Genomic DNA, 26,432 nt, shown 5'->3' with positions numbered 1-26,432 from the left:
AGGGGGAAACCAGGGTTGTTCAGATTGTGACACTTCAGCATGGAAAAGGAAAATGAAACCAAATTTTTAAGAAAATCATGAATAATTACAGCAGAATGATATGCAATACATGGAAAGAACAATGGTTCTGCTAATAGTGCATATTTCTTGTAGGATTTCTTTGAAAGGATATTATAACACACAAATTTCTTCATGTTAAAATTTATTATTAAAAAGTTGATTTTAACATTATGGTTCAATTTGTTTTTGCTCAATACATAACAATAAAAAAGCATAGAACAGAAAATATGAATAGCAAAAAACAGTTAAAATACTATGAGACCTTAACTACCACTTTTCCAGTAGACTTCCGTTCTGAAATTAGTTCAATGGCTTTATTTACATCTTCAAGATCAACTGTGGATGATATGTATGGTTTTACCAAACCTTGTTCGCACATATCAATGGAATCTAGCACAATATTCCTGAGAAGTAAAAAAAGATAGCAATAAAATCAGCTACACCGATGATATAATTTATATATTTATACAATAACAGGGAACATGCACTTAATATGGTGACAGGGACTCTGCAGTTAATATGGTGGAAGCACATGAAAAACTAGAAATGAGGAGAGGCTCCCATGTATGACCTTTCAGTAAAAAAACCTAAAGGAAAAGAAAAAATGCAGGAAAAGTAAGGGAAACGGAGTGGATACAATATTCTGAGTGAGATGATCGAGAGAAAATAAATGGAAAGATTAAAAAAAATGAAGGCTAGAGATAGTAACATGCTTGGCCAACCTAAATATTATTTTTAAACTTTCTGTTTATCATCTTTATGGAACAAAGGAAATTCAACACAAAAACTTTCCAACTGTACCAATATGTTAATTCTTTAATTGTTGTGACTTACCGGTAAACTTCAGGATTCACTGCTCTGTAGTGAGCAAGGGAGACCCCCATTAAACTGATAGAGGTAGATAGGAGAGAACTTGCAATGATTTTAGGCACCTGATGTGATGCAAACCCAGCTATGACAACTTTACTTTCATGGCCAGCACTGTAATTATGAAAGAAACCATGCAAAATTAAAATACACCAAAAAAATATGTAAGCCAACTGCTTCCTCCTCAAAGGCATGCGTACATACAGACATTGTGGTTCTTTACCACCACATTTTCTAATAGATTAAAACTCAACTTAAAGGTTTCTGACTATGTCTTCTATCGAGGACTGTAATAATTCAGCTTTAAGAAAAACAAATATATAGTTTTGTAACTGAAATAATACTAAATAAGCAAAGCAACTGATTTAATGAGCAAGCACAGACAAAACAAGAAGAAAATATTTTTCAATATGCAGCCATGAGAAAAACTGTTCAAAGAATTATACTTGGAAGGATAATAAGCCTAATGCTACATTATACACATAAATGTGAATAACTGTATGAGCATTAATTGGCCAATCCATTAACAAGGCTGGAATTAAAATTTGCCAGGAGAGGCAGTGAGAAAAGGCTCCCATGCACTTTTCCCGAAATACCTGATAAAGGATAACATTCTTTAGTTAGGTTTGAAAATACTTCTCAACGTTTTTTTATAAAAGAAAACACCTTTTATGCAATTCCTTAATGCAATGTTAATACGCTTGTTGATTAATTTAGCATGCCTTTTTGATACATAATTGTCATAACTGTAAGTAAAATATCATACACAGCTACCAAAGATGATAGAGACATACCACTTCAGACTTTCTTCGAAAATTTCTCCTCCAACAGTATCAAACACCACTGACACTCCTTTACAATTGGTCACCTCATTTACAGTTTTAAGCATAGCCTTAGGGTCATACGTCAAGGCTGCCCAAGCACCTCTGTCTCGAACAAGGGCTGCCTTTTCTTCATTACTACACACTCCTATCACCTGAAAGGGATTCCTGACAATTACTATAAAATTTTGACTCATTCATTTGGCATAATACGTGGAAAACAAGGCTATTGCACTCAAAAGAAATCCATGAGTCAATGGTGAACCAATATAACAAACCTTTGCCTTGTACACATTCGCAGCAACATCCACAACTGCCAACCCTAATCCTCCCGCAGCAGCGGTCACCAAGATGACTTGACCTTCCTTAAGCTCTGCTCTTCTTGTGAGCCCTAGAAGAGCAGTTGAATATGTTTCCACAAGAGCTGCCCCAGATTTGAAATCTATCGAGCTTGGTATCTTAAACACATCCTAAAAGTAAAATTAAGGTTCATTTATAAATACCAGTAGTGCCCACAATGAACGCTTCTCATCAGTAAATGTGAAATAGGCAGGCAAAGAGCACATACCTGCTTTAGGGGTATAAAATTATTTAAGCTGCTCTTTCAAGCAAAAACTTGCTACAAGCAATGCCTACTTTCAGCATTTATTAAGGTGGCAACCAGACAGTTATAAAAGAAGATCAAGGTTCACTACTGGTGGAGATGGTTGTTGAGGTAGAATATGATTCATGTCTAGCCTACAAGTTAGGTCAAGAAATAAATGTTAAACTGCAGCTCAGACTTGTACGTTTAAGCTGTGAAAAAATTGGTTATATGCACACCTCTTATCACAGATTACATACAGAAATCAAGCATAGTAAAGAAATTTTTACCATGTTAAAAGGAAACCTCCTCATTTAGCCATGATTATTGGCTGTTTACAGCATTCATATTTACAACAACAACAGTAACAATACACCAGAAAATGAAATATGCTTGAGCTGAGATTAAGCTCAATAAGTACTTCAAGCTCCCACCACATCACATACTTGGTATATTATATTATAAATATTGGTGCCCATATCTCAGACCAAGGTAATTAATACTAGACTACCCCGATCTGACATTGCTTATTCAAGGTCAGACACCAACTCAAAACCCAAGCATAAGCCTTAATTTTTCCAATGCGAACTCATCAAATGAATACGAAGTGCCAGGAAGGGTGAATTTGGGCAAGTGTACAATGGAGGGTGCACAAATTCTGAAGGATGAGTAGATCAATTCTAAGGAATGGTTACCGAAACTTAGGGCAATAAACTATCCCCTGTAAATCATGATTAAAAAGAAGTTAAGAAAGAAAATTATCTCACAACAAAACTGAAAAGGTTCTGGACTACTACAATCTTGCCAAGGAAGTTAAAAAAAAAACTTGATATAAACACATATATCGAGGAGGATCAGAGTGCTTTTTTGTGACAGCAGATCACTTTGCTAGCAAAACTCATTAACAATAGGAGTACACATGTTAATTTTATGCAGCACAAATATGAAATGAGGGATAATGCCAGCAATCTAGTATTGGTCAAATCAATTAGTTAAGGGTACAAACACCAAAAATAAAAAAATACTACTCTTAAGAGTACTGCACAGCTTCAATCATAATATCATTGGAAAAAAGTTCTCCATAGATTTAAAAATTGATTAAAAAACCTAGGTTATCAGCAGAAATAAATGACCAAGTGTGCATGCATGCACAGAAGTTTCTCCCAACACATACAACTTTCAGCACAGCTTCAGATTAAAGAATAAGTATTTAGATGATATGGCAACAAACCACTGCGAAGGAATCGACAAAACAATTCTCCCAATTCCCCAAATCAACTCTCCCTCACCTATATAGGCAAGAAAGCATTTTAATCCTTTCGAGATGGCAGAGTTTTCGTCTTAAAATGACTGCTGTACTGAACCCCAAGACAATCTTCTTTCTCGTGGTACAGAGCATTTTTGGAGGATATTCATTAAGAAGGGTCTCGCGTACAATCACATGCTCTCAGCTCCAACCTTTTCGATCCCACCCAGCGGGGACTCTGCATTATCTCGGTATCTGAAACCTGTGAGATGGGAAAGATGATGAGGTGGAAACTTCCACCAGCTGAAAGGGCAAAAATTTGTGTTTCCAATCTAGTTAACTCACCAGGGAGACTATGTCCCTCGGCACGCCTTTTTCAATGGCATATTTGAATTTTGTATATGTTTAAATTTTTGGGCTGAAGCTCTCCAAAAAGCTTGCTGTACACTAAAAAGATTTCTATCCAGAGCCATTCAAGATTTGGAGTAGAGTAGAAGACTTGGAGCACATCCGTTTGTTAGGCTGCCAGGGCAGGGCCTGAATAGCTAAGGAGTCACAGGGCATCAAGCAGAGCATCTGAGGGTAGATAAGTGCATACTTCTAGGATATAAAGAGGGAACTAAGGGATACAGACTGGAATTTTTCAGAGAAATGGGTAGTCAACAGCAGGGATGTCATTTTGCCGAAAGGGATGGTTCCTACTCAGATCTAAAGAGGACCTAGCTGACTCAAGAGGAGACAACCCTGTTCCTTAACAAGATGGCCAATTCAGAAGATGAAGATGATTGGCATGACAGGAGTCATGAGCATGAACAACCCAGGAGAGGAGTGGGTCCTAAGGGAGATGGTGCCAGTTCATAGAAGCCCTAGATGGGGGCCATGTCAATAGAGAAGGGCCCAAGGTGCTCAGGGAAACGGGGGCAAACGCAGATTTTTCTCTGCCTAACTGCTAACCATTGATTAGAGGCAGCAGAGGTTAGGGAGGTCATCAAACATCCCCACCCAAATAAGCTAAGGACAGGAAGGAGGATTTCCTGACAATGCAAGAAGAGATAGGAGTCCATTAAAGAAGTGGTACTTGAGAAATAGTCAAGAGACCAAAGGATGCTGACAGTGGGGTAGCTAGGAATTTCGTTCAGGGGGGTCCAAAACCAGGGGAGGAAAAAACAGGGTACTGGCTAGAGGGTTACAATAATGTTAACACCTTTCATGATCAAAAGAACTTGATTTGTCAAAGAAATATTTTGTAAATTCATGATTTTTCAATATTTTGTTTTCAGTTATGAAGGAAAGTAATTGTGTTTTCATATTCTGGGGAGGGAGGAGAGGTCCGGTCCCCTCAACCACCCCCCTCGCTACGCCACTAGATGCTGATATAATTGGATCTAATTTTCCTACAAGCAAAACAGGGAGCTTATACAGAATTATTTTATAAAGCTAGACTTATTGTAAAAGCGTTCACTCAAAATTTAGGACTTGATTTCTGGGAAACTTACAGCACTGTTATACATAATTATAGCTTATGGAAATTGGTGGCAATAGAAGTTAATAACAAATGGTTGGTTGAATGTAAATATTTTGTTGCTGCCTAACAGAATGGTGAGTTACGTTAAGTCATTGATGCAGTGAAACCTAAAATGTGAGAATGGAGAGACTTTGTGATGAATGTCAGCTAAAGAAAAGCTTGCATTGACTGTCTGGTAACTGTTAACATATGTCAGAAGTGTTGTATTGGCAGTTGTTTTTCTTTATATGCTAGCAGTGCCGGGAATTTATTTTTGATTCTTGTTGGTTTCTTCCAACGCTTTTTCCTACACTAAAATGGTGGTCGTCAGTTGACGTTGTGTGGTGTAATAAGGTGAAGTCCCAAATATATTTCGTTGATCACACAATCTCTCACCCTTTTTATTCCACTGCTTACCTGAACCTAACAGTAACAGTTGGTTAAAGCATCGTATGGAAAATTTGTCAAGGGTTTGAAATCTAAACAGTGCTACTCAGACCCTTGTGTTTTTAAGCATGATAAAGGATATACAGACTGCCCCAAGGGTCGTGTGTCATTTTTGACCTGTAATTTTAGTAACTTTCCATTAAGCAATGTTCATGAAAATTGGCACACTAATGGGAAAAGGTCCTAAGTTTTGTTGAGTGTAAGCAAAAGTTTACAATTTTGACCTCACAATTTGGGTCCAAACCAAAATTTTGAATTTGCCTTATGGGGTTTCAATGTTAAAAAAATCGAGATAGAAAAATGTCTGAATTTCATTGACCAAGATGTCAATTCTAAGTGTTTCGGACCCGAGAAACCCGAAAATAACACTTTTATTGACGAAAATTTAACCGTTGACCCAGTAAGGTCACCGTCAAGGTCATAAGGGTGACAAAAAGAATGGCATACCAACAAAGGTGTCGATCCATGGGTTTTATAGGGTGCCCAAGTCATTCGTACTGTCCAAATACCCGTATTATTCACTAATTGACCTCCAAGGGTCACAATGGGGGTCAAAGGTCATAGAGTTAAACGTCGGGCTATCATGGCAACCAACATGTCAAACCATAGGGTTTGAAGGGAGCCAAAGTCGGTTAGGCACTTCATAGATCCGTATTGTTGGTTTTTTGACCTCCGAGGGTCACAATGGGGGTCAAAGGTCATAGAGAAAGTATGCAATGCGCTTACCCCCCCTTCCCTCCAAAATTTTTCCATTTCCTCACAGTCTTTTCCGACAGGCCTCCCATGCCCTCTTAGTTTCACGCCACAGTTGATCATTTATTTCTCTAAACATTCTTTTGATGTACCGCTCAAAGTAAAAGACAAAACTCCGTTAAAAAAAGATATTTGCTATGTCCGAAACCATAAGGTAAAACATAAAAGAAATGGATAAATCCAGCTTTTATTTTGATTGTATCATGCAATGTGATAAATAATTAACCATTAAAGAGAAATATCATAAAACGACAAAATTAATAGGATTATAAACTGAAATGTGAACATGGAGTTTTCATTGTGAGAAAACAAAGGGAGTCATGAAATGGTGAGCATTGATATTCCATCGTACATGGCATTGCTCCAGATTTTTCTTCATTGGCACATATCCATAACAACTGTGTTAGTGGTTTAAGTATGTGTTATTATGATTTAAGAAATAATGGTATGTTTCACATACAAAACTCTGTTATCATCATGTTATAGAAAGTGTGAACAGTAAAGAAGTTAAGGTGTTGCGTGCCGCTTCTTTAGATAATGTCAGAGGAATTTTTTAAATCATTACGGTACCTAAACCCACGAAAGAAAATTGTGCTTTGACAATGAGACTACATCTTTATGAGCAAGAAATTCTTTTTACTGAAGCGATAGATAATGTTGTCTACAATTATATTATTGGCCACAAGTAAATCTTTCTGTTGGTCAAAATTTATCAGATTTTTTAGTGAAATAGCCTACGTACATTATGTGATTTAAATTCCAGAAAACCTCTTTTAAGTTTCTGGGGAGAGGTTTTGGAATAACTTTTTAGGCTGATAGTTCAAAGCAAAAATATTACAAAAGGAAGCCTAAATGTTGATGATAGATTTTATGATATGCATATGTAGAGCCATAGCACCCAAATGACATTTGCCCCTCATAAAAATTCAGTTGCCTGTCTTCCCTTCATGGCAAAGGATATTTATTATTTCACCAAATATGTACTTATGACTATTTTACACGAGCCTGTTTGTCAGAAATGGGAATGTGATCTCATAATTTTAAATACAATGAAATGACAAAAGTATGTCCAATTCAACAATATAAATCATGGCTGATCAACAATAAAACGCATGAATGAATACAGATGAAGTTAGAGGCACACATACAAATAACAGGGCTGGGTGTGTGCGCAAGCTATAATTTAAGAGACTTGAAAAATTATCTGGATATAACATAGGATGTGCATTTACAAATCATATTCTGTCCAGCATAAAATCATTAAAGAAAGACTGGAAATACATCAATACTCAGTGCTGGAAATACATCAATACAGTTTATGGGCATCAGAGCTATAGAAATAATGTTAATAACTTAAACACAAAATCAATACTACTACTATTAATACTTTCATAAATATTAATCATATATATTTTTCTTCTTCCACTGAAATAAAATGATATCACCACACCTGAGCTGGTACGGAGCATTGTTCAGCAAAACCAAAACATTTTTCCTTGTTGAGGGCAACAACTCGATCTCCAACAGCTATATCCTTGACTCCTGAGCCAACTTCGATTATTTCTCCGCAGATTTCATAACCAGGAACAAAAGGCAGCTTTATTTCTTTATTCGGCTCTCCTTTACAAATGTCAACATCTAACGCGTTGACACCGCATGCACGAATATTAATACGCACCTATGCAATAAGAAAAACATAAAACCAATAGTTTGTTCATATGCTACTGCTGAAACATTTGCAAATTTCATTCGCTATTAATTATAATTAATAGTCGGCGACTTTAGATAAATTTTTATATATTTGGTTGTACAAGTTTCACATATTTACCTCTCCTTTCTTCAATTTCTTGACGCTGTATTTTTCTAATTTCAGAGGGGACTTAAATTCTTGCAATACAGCCGCTTTAAAAGATGCATGTCGAACTGCCCCATTGCCACCAAAATTAGGAAAGGGCGTGATAAGGTTTGCAGGGATTCTTGACAGTATTCTTCGAAGAGCAGTTGCCATCACCGCGAGCCTAAGCATAATACATTTGAAAAAATTGATTTTACCCGTTATCGACATGCGAAACAAAATTAAATCACTCAATTCAAAATATATCCGTTATTATCAATAACGCCAGTTTGCTTAGGGGAACTAATAAAGTAAATAAAATGTATGAGGTGAGAATTGTACTAACCTCAAGGAACTGCAGGCTCTAATAACTAACAGGCTCTAATTACTTTTGCAAAAACCGAACAGAGGCTAATTCGTATAAATTGAAATATAGTCTTCAATGTATCGTAGACATACCCTACAGTATCCCACCCACAAAAATACTATCAACGTCAACCGGTGACAAGACGGACAAGACACACTACAATAACAGACACATCCCTCACGCACGACCCGGCTCGACCTTGATCCGCACCCACTTCCTCCACTACGGCTACGGAAAGAACATGCCAACATGCGAGCTCTATTTCCGAACTGCGGCGAAAGTGCGCCGCTCAATGCTCTGCGCATGAAGAGTTTTGCCTACGAAGTTCAGATAGCACTAGCGTCGGCAGCTCAGCATTTGCCGCCAAATTCAAATTACTGCAACACGCTCGCTTTCGTTTCCATTCTTTTAAGGTCAATTATTTTCGTCTAAAAACGCCTTTAAAAAATAATTACGATGTAAATATACATTGACTCCTTTTTGGTAAGTTTTACGCACCAGATAACTAATTCTGAGGATTAATAGGGAGTGTCCATGGTTTGATTTTGGAGGTAAGACTCACCAAGGTCTTAAGACAGTAGGATTACCTTAGGTTGATACACAAATAAATTAGAGACAAACGTAAAAAAGGAAAAATAATATTTATTAGGATCTGGTAAATTCTTTTATAAAAATAATATAAATTAGGAAACAAGTCTGTGCAGTAGAAAATATTATATTTATAACCTCGCTTGGCCACGGCCCCCTGGCTGAGATTCTTCTGCGCCACTACCAGCCACAGAGCATATTATAACCGGAACAACGAGTAAATTCTGATATAACCGAAAAATAACTGGCCACTGCGCCGGTCGACAAGTACTGTTTGGCATAACCGAAAAATAACCGGTGGGAGAGAAATAACCGGATGAGTGAACACTCGATGGGGGAAACCTATCGCTGCGGAAAGTTTTTTTCCATGTGTGTCAATTTGAAATGGAACGAGCACTCGGTTATTTTTCGGTTGCATTTATCTATACAACCCAGTATAAACACACAGAGCTGTAAGGAAATGGAAGAGAACTGGCAGCTTAGGTGATTTACATTTTCATAATGCAATAGGGTGGTTTCCTATTATTTTTTATTACCTAAATCGTAAGATTATATTACCGCTGAAGTAGGTACGTATTTCACGCTTTTAGATGTTTAAATGACGATATCTATTTTTCGCGATCAAATGAAAATTGAAAATTTTCAAGCGCGCGTAAACCCGACGGCTAAAGCCCGTATGACACTTGCCAATTTATTGGCCAATATATTGGCCAATAAATTGGCCCAATATTGGTAAAAATATTGGGCTTTACGCATCGTACGACACGTACCAATATTTACACCAATATTGGCCGTTATAGTGTTCTAATACCCCACTAGAGAACGCCACATAACACAAAATGACAAAAGAGCATCTCAAGACGCAGGTTAATTGCCAATGAGCTACAGAATGGGAGGTGGCATAATAATTGTAAATTTAATAACTATTTCGAGGGGCTGCAAAGATATTCTCGAATTGCTCGAAATTTCATTCGGGTGAGTTCCTTGAATGATGAGAGATAGGCAATATGGTGATCTCATAGGTGAGCCAAGATAACGTAGCGGCTCGTTTTGGCTGGAATATGTTCATCGAATAAACAGAGATTGTGTCATCAATTGGGACTTTCACCCGAAACTTTAGCGCTCAAATCATGAAAAATAGTTTAATAATTGTAAAATAAACAAAATATAGACGCTATCGAGGAGAAACACGACGTTTTTATTCATTAAATATCCGAAATGTTATTTCCGAATTACCCACTTTAGACAGTTGATGTTTGTGAATTTATATTCTCTCAAAGTACACATTAATTATTTGAGCTATTTCATGGGTTGCTATGCTTGTGAAGTTTTTATATATGATATTAAAATTCCGAGGTGAAATGTTTTGCAAAGAGCTTCTAGTTTTGGCCACTAGGAGTCGACAAGACTGAGTTCTGATTGGAGATTGGCCTCGAGAAAATAGAACCTGTTCTAAATTGTAGATTGGCCAAGAAATTGTGCCCAATATTGTGAAACTGAGATTGGGCTAGAAATTGGCGTGTGTCAGTGGGTACACAATCCAATATCCAATGGATTGGCCAATAAATTGGCAAGTGTCATACGGGCTTAAGTGTATGAATGCCGGGAAAACTCCGTGTGACGTCGTTCTGGTTCCCGCTGCCGCAAGTGAGGAGACCTTGGGGCGAGGCTTTGAGCGCTGATACGACGCAGGATGCTAGTAGGTAGCAGAGTACCATGCTAGCTGGTAGCACTTGGCTTATATAAGGATTATTAATACCTTATCAAACGAAGAAAACTTTCCGACCAGTTTGCCCCGACTTGCCAGTTTTAATAGGTGATTATTAAGAGATGTTCCCCTGAGCTCTGTGCCTCATGCGTGCAGTGGTAATCTCAGACGATGTAAAATCCTATCTACTCGTATAGAAACTAGGTCCCTAGGGCCGTTTAAAAATACGGCCCCCTGACGTCACGTGGAGTGGAATCGCATTGGCGCCAATCTGGCCTTTTTCAAATGAGGATAAAATTGACCATAGCCATTCGTCTAAACCGGTATTTCTAAAACCAAATAATTTGTATATTATGAATACACTAATGGTGGGTAACGAATCGCAATCGATGCCTTTCGTTTTCTTTGATGAAGGAAACTACCCTATTTCATAACGCGGCAGTGATGGTACCAATGTCACAAAGCGAAAACCTCTACACCGAATTAGACTAAATTACGCACATTTAATGAGTTTCCTGGCTTTTACTTACGTCTTACATATCTTTCGTTTTCAAATAAATATATTTATTTAGTATTTATCATTTAGATTGTGATATATTGTCAAGACGTCGTCAGCCTATCAGTGAGCAAAGGTTTAAAGCATTATTGAAAATAGTCTAGTTCACTACTGTAAATATAAAAAAAAATATTTTTGACACTTGCATTGTGCTGGGGTGCAAAATTGCACTTACATTTCAATTCTGTTAAGTTTTCTTTTGTTTAATTTTTTGGCTATTCTTTGGAGTAAATGACACATTTGTATCCATTTGGACAAAACGGTGTTTGCACAATAAAGTTACACGATAGGACCAAAAGCCAGTTGGATGAAATTTTGACCGTGGGACAGGGTGCGCGTCAGTTCCATCAAATTTTGATGCAAATATTTCGATGCAAATTTGATCGTGGGACATCGGCTTTACTTGTAAATATTACATCACTTGACTTCAGCCGCTGCCGCTCTAACTACCTTAATATATAATGTTTTACCTTAATTAAGGGTGTATAAGATCGGCGAATATGCCGACGGGAAGGGGTGATGTAAAATGAGTAAAAACTGATCTTAGTAATTGTCGTAAGTTAATTTAAATTATTCATATTTAAAAATAGAATGAGTCAGAAAACAATCAAATGGTACCACTTATTCAACAATAAAAAATGGTGTTTTATGTATCTGAGGGAGTTACACGATCGGCGAGAATGCCGACGGGGAGGGGCGAGTGAAACAGCGGAAAATGAAATTTTTATAATCGTACGGTTATAAAAATATTCCAAATTCCCGAGTAAAATGATTAAAAAACACTCAAATTGCACATAAACATCAATAAAAGGTGGTGTTTATCTGCATTTGAGAGAGTCATAAGTTTGGCGAATATGTCGACGGGGAGGGGCGAGTGAATCCGCGTAAATATTGTAAATAGTCGTGGGTTTTATAATATATTTTATTATTCAAGACTTTGTGCGTAGTTCTCTTATGGTAGGGTGACAAAGTTGCGATGTTATGATGAAACTAATAAGATCCTGTAAAGTTAAAAATATAAAAATACTTCTAGATATAAAATTTTAAATTCTACTCAAATATTGTCATTCTACCTATAGAATACCAATTTCTATGTAAAGAATTATGAGGAAAACGGTGATTTCCAGGACTCCGCAGGTAATTTTGGGCTTTTCACGGAATATTTAATGAAATGGAGATAGGATTTCACATGGGCACATGGTTTGTAGATGAAGTTTTCCACCGATTTTCATGCTATATCTGACCTAATTCCATGAGGATTCATGATAATTTCATCATTGATTTCCCATGTATAAATCAGATAGGTGATTCCATGAAGTTCACTTTTTAGATAATATCTCTATAGTAATTGCGTGTACTGATGGAGTTACGTACATGATTCAGAGGTTGGAATTAAAGTAAATGTGAATGTGATGTGAATTCATGTTATGGATGATTAATTTATAATCGGTAGGAGAGACTTTTGGAAATGTGACCTATACATTTCGAGAGGATTTTTTTTCCACTGGTTGGAAGAATATTTGGATTCCCATTCATATGAGGATGGAAACCGTTTCAGCTTTTGAAACTTCGATAGCCATTTCGTCATTGACCCAGCGGAAAATCTGGATATTCTTTCATGACGCTGGAAGCCTGGAGAACATCGGAGAATTTTCTCAGGTTTGACGTTTTTCCTTATCTAGCAGGTTAGGGATTCATGTAAGTTACACTTGAGAGGGAAGTTTTTTTTCAACTACTTTTCGATAAAAATATATCTATCATAGAATATGTCTCGGAAGGTAAAAAGGAATCCATTATAATAATAATAAAAATGACACTTTTTACTAAACAGAGCTTAAATATTTTCATTAAACTAAGCTACGAAGCCTCAAAATACATAATTAAAAATATCGTTCTCTCGCCTTTGTTTGAATTTGCCTCCGAAATGGCTAGTGAGGATGGTGAGGATTTCGATGGTTTCGATATTATCGATAGAATCGTATCGCACAATCGCGATAACGATAATAACCAACAGAGACGCAATGAAATCTTTCACATCTGACAACATTACCAAGGCCTAAGCATTATTTATTCACTTATTTATTGCAAAGTATAAGTGTTCGTAATGAAAATTAATGTTAAAGTTCTGCAAGGCCAAGAATGCACTCTTGAGGTACGTGTACATTGATCAAGTTTTTAGTAATATTTATGCGAATGTATGTACTTAATAAATATTTTCAGGTCTCTGAGGAAACAAAGGTTCTCGATTTAAAGAAAATGGTTGAAAAAGAGCTTAAGGTATCTCCTGGTCATCAGAAACTTCTTTATTTGGGGAAGCCCTTATCTGGTGAGTTTAAGTGTTGCACATGTAATCTTGTGATCAATCGTAGGTGTTCATTCTAATTGTTCAATTATTGTTTTTTTAGATTCCAACGCATTAAAGGAGTACTCTATAAAAGATGGTGCAAAAATGAACCTCATTATAAAGAAAGTTGAAGATTCGAATTCAGTTGCGGCTAAAGAAGTCCCTCCAGTAATCCCAGTGACGAGCTTGCAAGAAGCGGTGACTACATTCCTTAGGAAATATTATAACGAATCTGACTCCAAAAGAGTTTTAAACGAATTCATGACGGTATGTTGGCGATCAACCATTACACCGCAATTTGATGGCCGCAGTCAATGGTTATCATATGTTATTTAACTAATTACCTTACATTTTCAGGAATTCGATCGGTCTTTGGCTGCCTTAAGTTTAGACGACATTGAAAGATTGGCTGCGACCTGCATGTTAGACGAGAAGCACACAGTTTAAATCGTATGTGTATAAAGAATGATTGAATTGAATCTTAATGAAAATTAAAAAAAAAACTATGTTTATAGGGTTCATTTTTATATTTTTATTTTTTTTATAGTGTTGTCCATCCAGTTTATACTTTTGGAGACTGAGTGTAAATATATGTATCATTGATCTTTACATTTGTGTTTTTTTGTTCTCACATGAGCATAATATTCAATCTGAAGAGCGTAATCGTAATTCGAATGACGAGGGAAAAGTTTTCTGAACGTCTAATTCAGAGTTGAATAGTTTGCTCATATACTCCAAGTTGTCTTTGATCTATTTGGTGTGATATGAGTGATCTATTTTTTAGCCTATTTAGTTAAGTTATTTGGAGGTTCAGGCCTCTAACGAAGGGTACAAATTTAAAAACTACCCAGAAATATGATTGCTAATCCCATGTGTAAACCAGATACTTGTGCTAGTGTGGATTCATTTTTGTAGCTTGCCTTCTCTCTCCATGTAGAAATATTTTTTTATTTGGTTCGATTAGTCTGTAGTATGATGCGATAATTAATAATTTTGGTTTATAATCAGGTTTAATATATATAAGTATCATGCATTTGAAAATTTGCTGTGAAAACTTATTTATCAGAAGTTTTTCACCAGATAAAAACACCAGCTCTGCACAACTGCTCTATTGATTAGTAAATTAGCTTGGTTGCAGCAAAGAAAAACATATTACTCAAAAGTACATTTGCTTACCTATTACAGGGTTATATAACTTATATACAAGCTGAACTTGCAATAAGTGTAATGTGGGAAAATATCCTTGATAGAATGACAGGTCTTCGAATTGGTGCAAAAGAGGGTTTAAAATTCAGTCACCTTCAGATGACTGTGCTTGGAAGTACAAGTATGGATAATTATTAAATAATAAACTCTTCAATGGAACCTATAGCATAATGTTACAGTCCTTAAGTTTACTTTGTCTGTAAAGGGTTAAGGCACATTTAGTGCATCTTTTATCTTTGCCCCATGGGGCCTTCCTACATCTGAAATCGTGCTTGGAGCTCTTGGTGAGGGTTAAAGTAGTCAAGTTGCACCATTTTCACAACCCGATCAAGTCAAATCGATCCGCAGTGGACAAGGAATGTGTAAGCAATGTGAAAGTTCGACTTCGGAGAATAAGGGCTGCGCGGGGTATGTGGACCAACGTCTGAAAGTGGCTGTACTTTGCTCAGCCATGACAATGCAATCCCCAGTATTAAAGAGTAAGTATTGATTTCTCTCAGAATTCATATAAAATTACATGCACTGTAACCCTGATAAAAATAAACTCCTCCATTGTGGAGAGGTGTACCCTCCAATGAGGGTAAGGGAAGGATAAGTGTACCCTTCAGCAAGGGTACACAAAGGGTATTTTAGAACATTGATGGGTAGGCCCTCTCCTTCCTGGAGTATTGGGGAAGGGTTTGGCCAGCCTCAATGAAGGGTACAGGAAGGGTAGGACTAATATAAAAACTAAAAATCCATAAATTAACATAAAACTTCAAAAAATCGTTAAGCAACTAAATTAAACGAATGGCGATAAGTTGTAACAGTGATTTCTAAAATTATAAGACAAAAAAAATTAGCCTACTCATGGACTTGAACCCAGAATCTACACACTGGATAAACTAGTGTCTTAACAACCTCTGCTATTGATGTACTGGTCAGATGAAGCTTCTCAACGGAACTTATTATACAAAATCTTAAGATGACATTCACACCCGGGCCTATATGGAAGAAAGCTGTGACTTTTTTCTACCACACCAATTTCGTTTCAGAAAATTAGATCGGCATTCAAATACCGAACATCACTCTCACATATTTTCAAGATGAGTCAAGCATTCACTTAAGAGTAACAGTAAGAGCTATCATTGTAGCAGCCATTGTTGACTCTTGTAAGGACACTCTTTGAAGGAAGAGAAATTCTGAGTGCAGTTACAGATGAAGTATGTCCTTAACATATAGAACCCATTGCCTGACTTAATAATTCACTGATGGAAACCAAGTCACTACCACATCCAGAAGAGATGGAGAGTGGAAATTTTTCAGGGAGGTGGGGGACCTAAAATGATACTGAGATAAATTCAGAAAACCTTGACTTTCCGCTCCCAAACCCACAAAAAATCATAATGGTGTAAATTCCAGTTATCAAATACTCTGGAATCACAGCCCTCCTAATTATTCAGATAGAAGGAGAGATAGTGTTAAATCTGGTGTGCTTTCAATTAAGTTAACATGTGGAATCTGGGGAAATAATTGTTTGGATTTTAACTTTGATGGGCCACCCTAACATCCAACAGCTTTATGAATCCAAAGTGACAAATAAAAAGATCAGGAATCCCACATAAATACATCCTTCTGGATGTGCTCCCTGTGTAAGTATTGAAAACCTGATGTTCCCCTTCTACTTCCCCTAAAAAATATTGTAAATGCATTCATTTCTGTATTATTAATGGTGCATACCTCAAGTCGACAGTCTCCAATGCCACGAGTACACACGCTTTGGGTACGTTAAACATTAGAGTATCCGAGGGCATCAAAATTTCTTTACTGATCAATGCTGGATAAAGGATGAATAAATATATTGCTGGCCCCTTCCACATTTGACATCCATAATAGATTAAGGAAATAAAACTTTGTAAGGTTCACTGATTGTTTAATTAAGGGCACGACCCGGGTTTCGTAACTTAGTTACATTGTCAGGTGATCGTCAGGTGACAGTCACCTGACGATGTAACTGAGTTACGAAACCCGGGTCGTGCCCTTAATTAAACAATCAGTGAACCTTACAAATTTTTATTTCCTTAATTCCAATATGGAGAGGTTTCACAAAGTAAAGCCTGAAGTTATTAGTTATATTTCCATAATAGATTGAAAGATGGTGAATTAGAAAGCATAGCACACCTCACCAGTGCTCCTGATTCAGATAAGCTGCATAATATGTAAGAAATCCTATTCAGATGCATGAAAATAAGGCTATAGGGCACAGTAAAAAGAAATTCTTTCCTCAATGTGGAATTTGGTCATGAAATTGCAGGTGAATTTGCAGTAAAATAATTTCAAGTAACAAATTTTGCTATAGTGAGGTCATTTCCTTAAGTGCAACCCACCTGTAAACTTCATAATAGGAAGGTTTATTAATCATAGAAGTTTCTTGAATTATATTAAGGGTAGGGCCTCTGGGCCATACTGACTTCCTTATTAGGAGGTTTTCATAAAGCTTTTGAAAACCTAAAAGAGGTTAGTTATGCAAGGTTTTTACAGAATCACCCATCAGCAGGAGGGAATCAATGCACATAAAGAACTCACCTGAAAGGAAAGAGTACATAAATGCATCTTAATTTAATAAATAGGAGATTAAATAATTCGTGGTGTGTAAATGTATGATATATAATGAAGCCCACTCCCCGAGTTCCATTGAAGTTCTCTTTCAATGTCTTCCATGGTATGAACATCCGACAGAGATATAAGTTCACTATAAAGTTTATAATGCCTTACGGGATGAGCACAAATATCTTTGCTAATTGTTTAGCATAGGTAAATACATGCAAAGGTATAGTAATGCCTTCCCCAGCAAGGAGCATTCAAAAAACTAGATGTTGATAGTAACCAGCAGATAGGTTGGAGACATTACCAACACTTCAGACTAGCAAACAGGACATTTTATTATGACATGGCAGTATAAAATAATACACAGGAGTATCATACAAGATTTACAGCACAATTAACTCAAAGAAGGGTCCATTTTTTGTAAATGCCTGTAATATCTCAGGTTTAGTGGAAGTGCTTCAACTACCATTATTGTGTGATCAAAATTACCTATGTACATTTCTGTAAGCACCAGCAAGCTCAGAGCAATGCCAGAAAAATTATTTAAAAGAAACAGATTATGCAAAGGGGAGCAAAATTAAGGATAAAATCCACCAAATTTATGGTGAAAATATTTGCAGGCAAATGTGACAAACTACGAAAATCATCATCACTACAAGGAGTCAAATAGTAAATTACAACTTAAATGCTTCAAAATGAGGTCAAACTTGTTATTTAATGGAATCTTCTTCCAATTTTACATTTTCACTACAATAACAAGTGAATTTTCCCATTTTTTCATAATTTAAGGACTTGTAAACCACATACATGTATATAAATATATACAACAATGGCTTACAGATAGGTGCATTATTCTCCAAATATGTATTTACACAGTATAAAATTCGAGAGCATTACCAACAACTGTAATTGCTGTATCAGAATGATTACTCAAGTCACTGCTTTCTTCAACTGACTTCATTCAGCCTTAAGATAACACAAAAGGGGCACAAGAAGAGATTTAGGAAGGTCAAACTTCTAGAAGTTGATTGGCTTTCCAAAGAATGCAGCCAGATTTGCTTCTCTCAAGGCTTCAGAACAGGTCTGTAACGAAGGAGAGAGGTAAGTTATTTTATGTAGTAACTCAATAAAAAACAGTGGAATAATACACATTTAGGCACATTAAGAAGAGAATTAAACCAACCACTCCCTTAATTCTTGTTGTCACAAATATCATTTGCCTTTAATTTTCTTACAATACAATGAGGCCAAGCAAACTTCACTACTACTTCTACATTAAGATTTACATGCATACAGAAATTTAATCAATAAAATATGAATCCTTACAAAAATTTTCCCCACCCTAAGCAATTGAACCACAATTATTGCATTAGACGATTCTCAAGCCTGTCGCTAAAATTGTCGTGCATTGAAATCAGATTTCAAAATCACCACTCACTACCAGTCACTTATCACGGATAAATAAAAGGCAGTATAATGTAACTGAGCCAATAAATCACATGACAACACATTTAACGCATACAAGATGATTTTTAACAAAAAATGACCACTTCCACCACTGTTAACTGTGAAAGTTACACTGAACAAGATACAGCTGCCTAGTGCACCATTGAATAAAATGGGCGAGAAAACTCAACATATATGTATACATCATGCTTAACCAACGTGCTCTTGGGCTTCCTTTAATGGAGTCCCCTTGAATGGGACCATAAAAATACTCTCTCCCTACCATCCCCATTATTCGGATAATTTTGGTCTGACAATGTCTTTGATTGGAATAATGAACATCTCATCTTCTGTCAAAAGTAAAACTTACGTTCTTCTTTCACACTTATGTACTTGAATGCAATAAGTAAAACATGGTGGTCAAAGGGTAACATTACGTATACTATGCATATAATTTTGAGTTTTAGATGAGCAATAACCTTCAGTACTGTTTCACAGACTTCCATATTCAGTGACAATTATGAGATGATTTAGCGGTACATAACTGCTTCCTGTGATCGTCTCTGCCAAATTTTCAATTTCCCTATTTACGTGCACACTCGTAAACATCGCATCGACAATACTTCGTAGTTTTACATGTGAGGAAGGTCACGTGGGGTATTACTTACACTCCTACTTAAACCCTACGTAACTGAATCATACCACGAAAATGCTGCAAGTACATAAAATTGCTCAAATTTCAACGTTATTGCCGGTAAATACACAACCTTGTGACACCACTTTTCAAATCAACAGTTGGAAATATGAGAAAGGAAGAGAGATCACTAAATGATAGAGGAAATATTTTTCATTTTAAAGTTTCGTTTTAGAGGCAACGTTACATTTCCAATGGGGGAATGGGCAGGGAAAATACTGCGGTTGTCAATGACTAGGTGGGGAAATGTAGTAAGGATGAATAAATACTTTACACACGAGCCCATATTGAGGGTGAAATGGCTCCTCTATTGCCAATTTGAATGGAGATTTGACGATTCTGTGCATTAAGTTTTCACGTAATTACCTTACTATTTATCCATGAGGGAGCTGGTGTCTGGCTGTCTTTTGCCCCGGAAGCGCTTAATCGTAAGGTATGGGCTTGAACTAAATAGGGTAGTTTCCTTCATCAAAGAAAATGAAAGGTATTGATTGCGATTCGTTACCCACCATTAGTGTATTCATAATATACAAATTATTTGGTTTTAGAAATCCCAGTTTAGTCGAATGTTAATGGTCAATTTAAACCTCATTTGAAAAAGACCTCATTGGCACCCATGCAATGCCACTCCACGTGACATCACAAGGACCTAGATGCTATACGAGTAGATAGGAGTTTTACATCGTCTTGAGATTACCAATGGGTGCATGAGGCACAGAGCTCGGGGAAACATCTCTTAATAATCACCTATTAAAATTGCCTAAGGTCAGTAAGTTTTCTTCGTTTGATAGGGTAATAATAATCCTTATTTCAGCCAAGCGGTCCCTGCTAGCTATGTACTTTGCTACCTGCTAGCAGCCTGCATCGTTGCGGTGCTCAAAGCCTCGCCCAAAGGTCACCTCACATGGCGGAAGCGGGAACCAGAATGACGTCACATGGGCTTTTCCTAGCATTCGTAATTAGCCGTTGTATTTCCGTGTGCTTGAAAATTTTCACTTTTCATTTAATCGCGAAAAATAGATATAATCATTTAAAAATCTAAGAGCGTGAAATGCATACTCCAGGAGTAATAATCTTTTGATTCAGGGAATAAAAAAATAATAGGAAACAACCCTATTCATGAGAGAATGTGTGAAGGGCTTCAATCGGTGCCTAGCAACTGTCTAAGCAGCAAACAGTGGAGTAGAAGCAGTGGCTAGGACTAGACGTGACAGCAGTGACAACCCCCCTCCACTAGCATTTCTCCCCTTCCCTAGCATTTCCCACCCCTCTCCGGTGACTGAGCTTGAGTGCGTTGTAAAAAAACATGACTCCCAAAAATAATCTCAGGCAAGACTGAGGGCCATTTACTCACCCCTCTAGCTCCCACCCGCTTCACCTCTCTTTATCCTACCCCCACTTCCTCAATCAGGCAGTATCCATGCCATTCTTATTTACCCCACCCACTTGGAATGCTCTCTGACTGTAGAGAAGTGCATGGTTCATCTCTACCGGCAACGCGGGTAACTATCTAACTGGAGAGAGGCTGGAGAAATATTTTTCATTATAGGGGAAATGGAGAGGAAAACTTTGTTATCCACTTTCATTTTATTGGCTACGACACATGTTTAGTCATTTCTTGACATATTTTTAGTCTTTCCTTCTCCCGTGAGATTTGGTGGATTTGCATGCCCTACCACCTTTCCACGCTAATATTTATTCATACGTTCATGCAAAGATACACATGCGCAACCTGTCCTGCCAATTCTGTAATTGACCCTAATCATTTTAGCCAAATCAGGAAGCACGAGTCGACTATTGTGGAAAACTAAACGAAAAACCAATTATTTTAAATCAATTATTTTATGTTCATTAGATTAAAAATTAGCAATCCACTTAATATTTGAAAAGAATAAGCCAAAACCTGACGTCATTCTGAAATTATGAGCTTATTTTTTGTTTTATTAACCTACTATAAACATGATCAACGAACTTACATGATGCCAGTAATACCTATGTCGTATTTTGGGCTGATCATTTTTTAGATATTGTGTTGATTTAAAAGTTTGCAATGTTGGTTTACATTCGTAAACTCTTGAAAATTATACCTCAATTTGTTGCCCTTCTTTAGTTTTCGGGTTTCATTCCTCACTGTATTTAAAATGATGCTATATACCGCTGATTTAGAAAAAAGATGTTTTTAGTTTTAGCACTAGAAATAAATGGAGATAATATTAGCGTGGAAAGGAGAAAAAAAAACTAATTAATGATCAAATTAAATTCTTATCACGTGTCCGTCTGGGTAAGGCCTCCATCTATCTCTCCAGATACCATGCAGGCATATAGGCCATCAAGCCATAGCATCGAATGGAAGTTACATTGAAAAATAGTGTTATGTAGCTTAAAGATTGGAGAATGACATGGTGTATTTCAATGCTGAATAAAACAACCTCTGTTTAAAAAAAAATGTGTTGCATTACTTAATGAACTCCCCTTGTACTTTCCTTTGGTGCCACACCCCTGCCTACCCCACCTCATCCAAATCTGTGCTCTTTCTGAGTGTACCTTTGTGTGCAGACCTGCCAACAAGAACATCCTCTACAGCCCTTCATTGTGCACCTTAAAGTCGTGTCCCACCAGCATGATACACATTGGCCGACAGGCAAGGAAATCTACATCCTCCTTCCTCACCTCCACTTGCTACCAGACACTGAAATTCAGACACCCACCCAGGGTAGTCTTTCCCTTACACCACCCACGGTGGATACCACGGACTTAGAAGGATTTAATACATAACAGGTAACTTAACTGCCAAATCCCCTCCTTAGCAGACTTTCCATGGCTGCTCAGTGACATCTCAGCTGAACAGCTATGATTTCCTGACTGTTTTATTAAACTGAATTTGTTTTGAAACCTTTGCTAATATTTCCACCAAACCTAAAGCCCTCTCTTTCTTCCCCAACACATTGGTGCTCTATTCTATCCAAACACTTCTATTCTATCTCTTCTATCTCTTTCTCCCATCCTCTATTTTGCTCTCAGTCTTTCCACAAGTTGTTTTCCCTCCAGGTTATACATACAGTGAGTCCTCGTTTAACGTCACTTACCGTTCCTGAAAAATGTGACGATAAACGAAAAGACGTCAATCGAAACATAATATCCCATAAGAAACAATGTATAAAGTGAACATCGGCTCCTAGACCTCACAATTCCTACGCAAAAAAATTTTAGCGTATTATATCTGGGGCATTTTTTACGATGGGAATGCCAAGCTATGGCATAAATACGAGTTCCTGTCTTCATCGAAGACAATAGCAGCACTGATGTAAATCCTTCTCCATTTTTGTATCTTCCCGCATTTGCTTTTTGGCTTCGCTATGGTGGTCGCCTGGGCATCATCATCGCTGAAACATCGTCGCAGTTACATGAACCAAAATTATTGTGAACACGGCGAAAAAGTGATGACAAAAACTCCGAGTTCTACACGGAAAAATTCCTTGAAATCACTTTTTAGGTTCCTGTAAACCATTATGTCAAGTAAAAGCTTGCGCACCTACCTAAGAATTCATTTTGCAGAAAATCTGCTAAAACCGTAATCGCAATTAACAATAAACACACCGTTTTACACTTCTTTTAGATTGGCTGTATTACCGCCCTCAAAACGAACAACCTGCAACGCCCGCCGCTTCGCGTTTTTTTCTCGCGCGAAATTTAAAAGCCTTGACGTTAACGCAAAGCGAAGGTGCGATAAACGAATGACGGTCTCAAAATTTTCGTGACGTCATCGCGAATTGACGTTAAACGGGGTGACGTAGAACGAGGACTCACTGTATGTACAAAATGTATTGAGAAAATTTTTTGAAAGAAGACAATACAAAATGTATTGAAAACAGTCATGAAGTAAAATTCTAGTATTTTTGGAAAATTGCCACTAACTTTCGATCATTAACACGTTCCTGCTGCAGACCTTCAGACGAATTCACCCATTGAAGCATCATTTTTTTTCTTTTTTTTTCTTTCGTTTTAATACTTGAATCCTTTCCAATTGAGTTTTTATGTGCATTTGGCTAAGCTTGCCACGTCGGTCATGTCATGCAAGCGGCACCGAAGTAGCTGTGACCGAAGGCGTGGGATGAGCAGAAAGGCTCATTCTTCAGTCATGATGACCGAAATGGTGCTGAACGAGTTACACACCTAACATACTAATACAGACACAGGTAAATGGCTCTACTTGGTACCTGGTGCGCCTGTTCAGGTACAGTGATTTTAAGGCTTTCAAATTAAATTTGGCAGTTAAGGGCAACCATTGGGCATATAAATCCAGTGTCTTAAGGTTAATATACAATAATGACATAGCATCAACAACACTTCCACATAATTACATAGCATTACGTAGAAACATGATCAACGGAGTTCTAAGTTTCCATGAGTGACTGACTTCCACTACGAAAAGAAATGTTACTTACAGGGTGAGCATGACAAACTCGGGCAACATCTTCACAAGATCCTCCATACTCCATAGCAAGAACAGCTTCATTAATCATTTCTCCAGCACCAGGCCCAATGATATGAGTTCCAAGGATCCTGTCAGTAAGCTTATCTCCCAAGACTTTGACAAAACCATCGGTTTCATTATTTGTTTTAGCTCTACTGTTGGCTGCAAATGGGAATTTACCTACCCTATACTCCACACCCTAGAATTTAAAAAAATACTCAGTAGGAAAGGCAGGGAAAATTTAAAGCATCAATAACTTTTCAAAAATAAAGTGCAACCAATTCTGGATTAAAGAAAGATCCAAACCATGAATGTTGAGTATTCATTTGAGTTCTTACCTTAACACAAAAATTTAAGCCTTATATCACAAATGGCTAAAATTAACATTAAAATATGCATGGACATGATTAGTTTAAAATTACAATTGCCCAGATTGTTTTAAAAGTTAGAGTACAATAATAATAAAAATATAAACTCTTAAAAAATGATTCAATAATATCATTTGATTACCAATTCTTCAATATGAGAAAATTCCAGATAGGAAAAATAATTTGTCAATCATTATTAAAAATCAACTCCCAAAATTCATGCCAGCTGCACAACCACATAAGCTGCCAAGACATTTTATTCCCATGTGAATTTTTGTCAACTACAGAGGACAAGATGGTGTATTTGAAATATATTGCACATTTGTGAGCACAGTTCCACAGTCTGGAGGCAAAGGCCAGAACTAGAAGATTAGGGTTTTCATGCAGTCCGCCAATCATAAAACACCTCCAAAAAGAAGGTGCTAAATATGTAGGGTGTATATATAGGAGACCAAATTCTGCATCCGCACTTCAGTGGACCTGAGGAAGCCATTGGCGAAATATTGTCCAGGAAAATGGATCAATGCAGAAGGAAACCCAAAACAATCACTGCCTACAATGCAAGGCAGTTAACCAAATATGTACACAACAGAACCTTGATGAAATTATATTCAAGGAGCTGAAAAAGTAATGATTTCGTAAAAGTGAGGCTTAATTTTTTTCACCAAATTTACCATGATCTCTTCGCCAGTAATTTAATGTTAATAATAATAATAACAACAATTTATTTCGTCTAGAGACCTTACAGCAAAAGATATAAGACACGTCACGAAAGGAAAAAAATGCATATATATATATATATATATAATAGATTATAAATAATTGTATGTTCACAGGATATTAATGCTTAATTGGAGGAATCAAATAAGTATTCGTTAACAGAATAATAATTCTTCTCATGAAGAAAAGATTTTAACTTCCTTTTGAATGACTCCATTGACTGAATTGATTTCAAATGCATAGGAAGTTTATTATTGAATGTTAAGGCATTGAATGTTCAATGAATATGACAGAATTCATTAACACGTTGCGTACCGGGGTATTTAAATTCCTTTTAACCCTCTGTTCCGGCGGTTTTTTAAACATCACTCACTTAGCAAACCTTCCATTCGAAAAAATGCCATAACTTATTTAAAAATTAAAATTTTTTCATGCAATTTTGAATGAAATACTCACAAATAATTTCAGAATCTTTTTCTGGTGTGATACTCCATGAAACACTTTCCCTTGTGGAGTGGAATGCCGCAAGTTGAGCACACATACCTTGTCTCTTTTCTAATTTTTCTCGTAGCGCACATTTTGCATCTTCTTGTGTGATATTTTTTCGTCCCCTTCCCCACAATAGGAACGAGATGGTGTTTGCTAAGGTCTCTTGATAAGCGCTGTGGGTGATCTCTTGAAGGGGCCCGTCATGTTGGCTTATCATCGCAGTCATCGTCCGAGAATGATTCACTCGACTCCTGCCTACTCGCTGCCCACTCTTTGGCGGTCTGGAGCAAAAAGCTTTTGAATCGAATGCCATTATTTTTGTTTAGAGTTTTATAAACTCTGAAAGCATTAAAAAGAGCGCAATTTATTAGCCAAAGCACGACTTTCTTCGACCATTTCATTGTTTTTCTCATGATGGAGTAATAGGATAAGTACATATCCGCCCTGTCAACACCTTTCATGCACTCATTGTATTTTAGAATACAAGTGGGTTTTCTGATTGCCTGTCCTGTAATCCAATCTTTTACCTTTGAGTTACCCATGCTGGCGTTATGAACAGTGCTAATCATTCTTACTTCCCTCTTGTCTTTCCAAACCACTAGCAACACCTCACCTTTACGAGAGAACGTGCTCTGTCCCTTTTTCAAAGTTTTTGCCTCGCTCTTCAACGTGGGAGGGAGTCCCCGATTTGGTCTTATGGTTCCACACACTCTTACTTTGTTATCTAAGAGCAGTTCTGCAATTTTCACACTATTATAATAGTTGTCTTGA

The 26,432-nt window shown here is 37.0% G+C and overlaps 3 protein-coding genes across 4 annotated transcripts in view; 1 reads left to right on the top strand and 2 right to left on the bottom strand.

The window, feature by feature from the left end:
• Nucleotides 1-258: 258 nt before the first annotated feature.
• LOC124166971 (quinone oxidoreductase-like protein 2 homolog) lies at nt 259-8,749 on the bottom strand. The gene is made up of 7 exons (XM_046544724.1): nt 8,462-8,749; nt 8,110-8,299; nt 7,732-7,959; nt 2,027-2,218; nt 1,722-1,903; nt 895-1,041; nt 259-464 (listed from the first exon to the last, which is right to left on the bottom strand). The coding sequence occupies exons 2-7, from the start codon at nt 8,287-8,289 to the stop codon at nt 314-316; spliced, it is 1,080 nt and encodes a 359-aa protein (XP_046400680.1). The 5' UTR covers nt 8,290-8,299; nt 8,462-8,749; the 3' UTR covers nt 259-313.
• Nucleotides 8,750-13,324: 4,575 nt separating this feature from the next.
• Nucleotides 13,325-14,287, top strand: LOC124166961 (ubiquitin-like protein 4A). Of its 2 annotated transcripts, XM_046544711.1 has the most exons (5): nt 13,331-13,486; nt 13,555-13,660; nt 13,740-13,945; nt 14,036-14,128; nt 14,226-14,287. In XM_046544711.1, the coding sequence occupies exons 1-4, from the start codon at nt 13,439-13,441 to the stop codon at nt 14,123-14,125; spliced, it is 450 nt and encodes a 149-aa protein (XP_046400667.1). In that variant the 5' UTR covers nt 13,331-13,438; the 3' UTR covers nt 14,126-14,128; nt 14,226-14,287. The 2 variants fall into 2 exon arrangements, with proteins under 2 accessions (XP_046400658.1, XP_046400667.1); XM_046544702.1 differs by having other exon boundaries at nt 13,325-13,486; nt 14,036-14,287.
• A 3,497-nt stretch (nt 14,288-17,784) lies between these two features.
• LOC124166960 (dihydrolipoyl dehydrogenase, mitochondrial) overlaps nt 17,785-26,432 on the bottom strand; it is a 39,470-nt gene continuing 30,822 nt past the window's right edge. The window contains exons 10-11 of the mRNA XM_046544686.1: nt 24,056-24,283; nt 17,785-18,553 (exon numbers count right to left, since the gene is read on the bottom strand). Coding sequence (XP_046400642.1) covers nt 18,488-18,553; nt 24,056-24,283 — 294 coding nt within the window. The 3' untranslated portion in view covers nt 17,785-18,487. The remainder of the gene's footprint in view (nt 18,554-24,055; nt 24,284-26,432) is intronic.

Source organism: Ischnura elegans, chromosome 1 (genome assembly GCF_921293095.1).
Source record: "Ischnura elegans chromosome 1, ioIscEleg1.1, whole genome shotgun sequence".
In the NCBI taxonomy this organism is placed as follows: domain Eukaryota; kingdom Metazoa; phylum Arthropoda; class Insecta; order Odonata; family Coenagrionidae; genus Ischnura; species Ischnura elegans.
The sequence above is the reverse complement of the archived record's forward strand: the minus strand, read 5'-3'. Positions and strand labels throughout refer to the sequence as shown.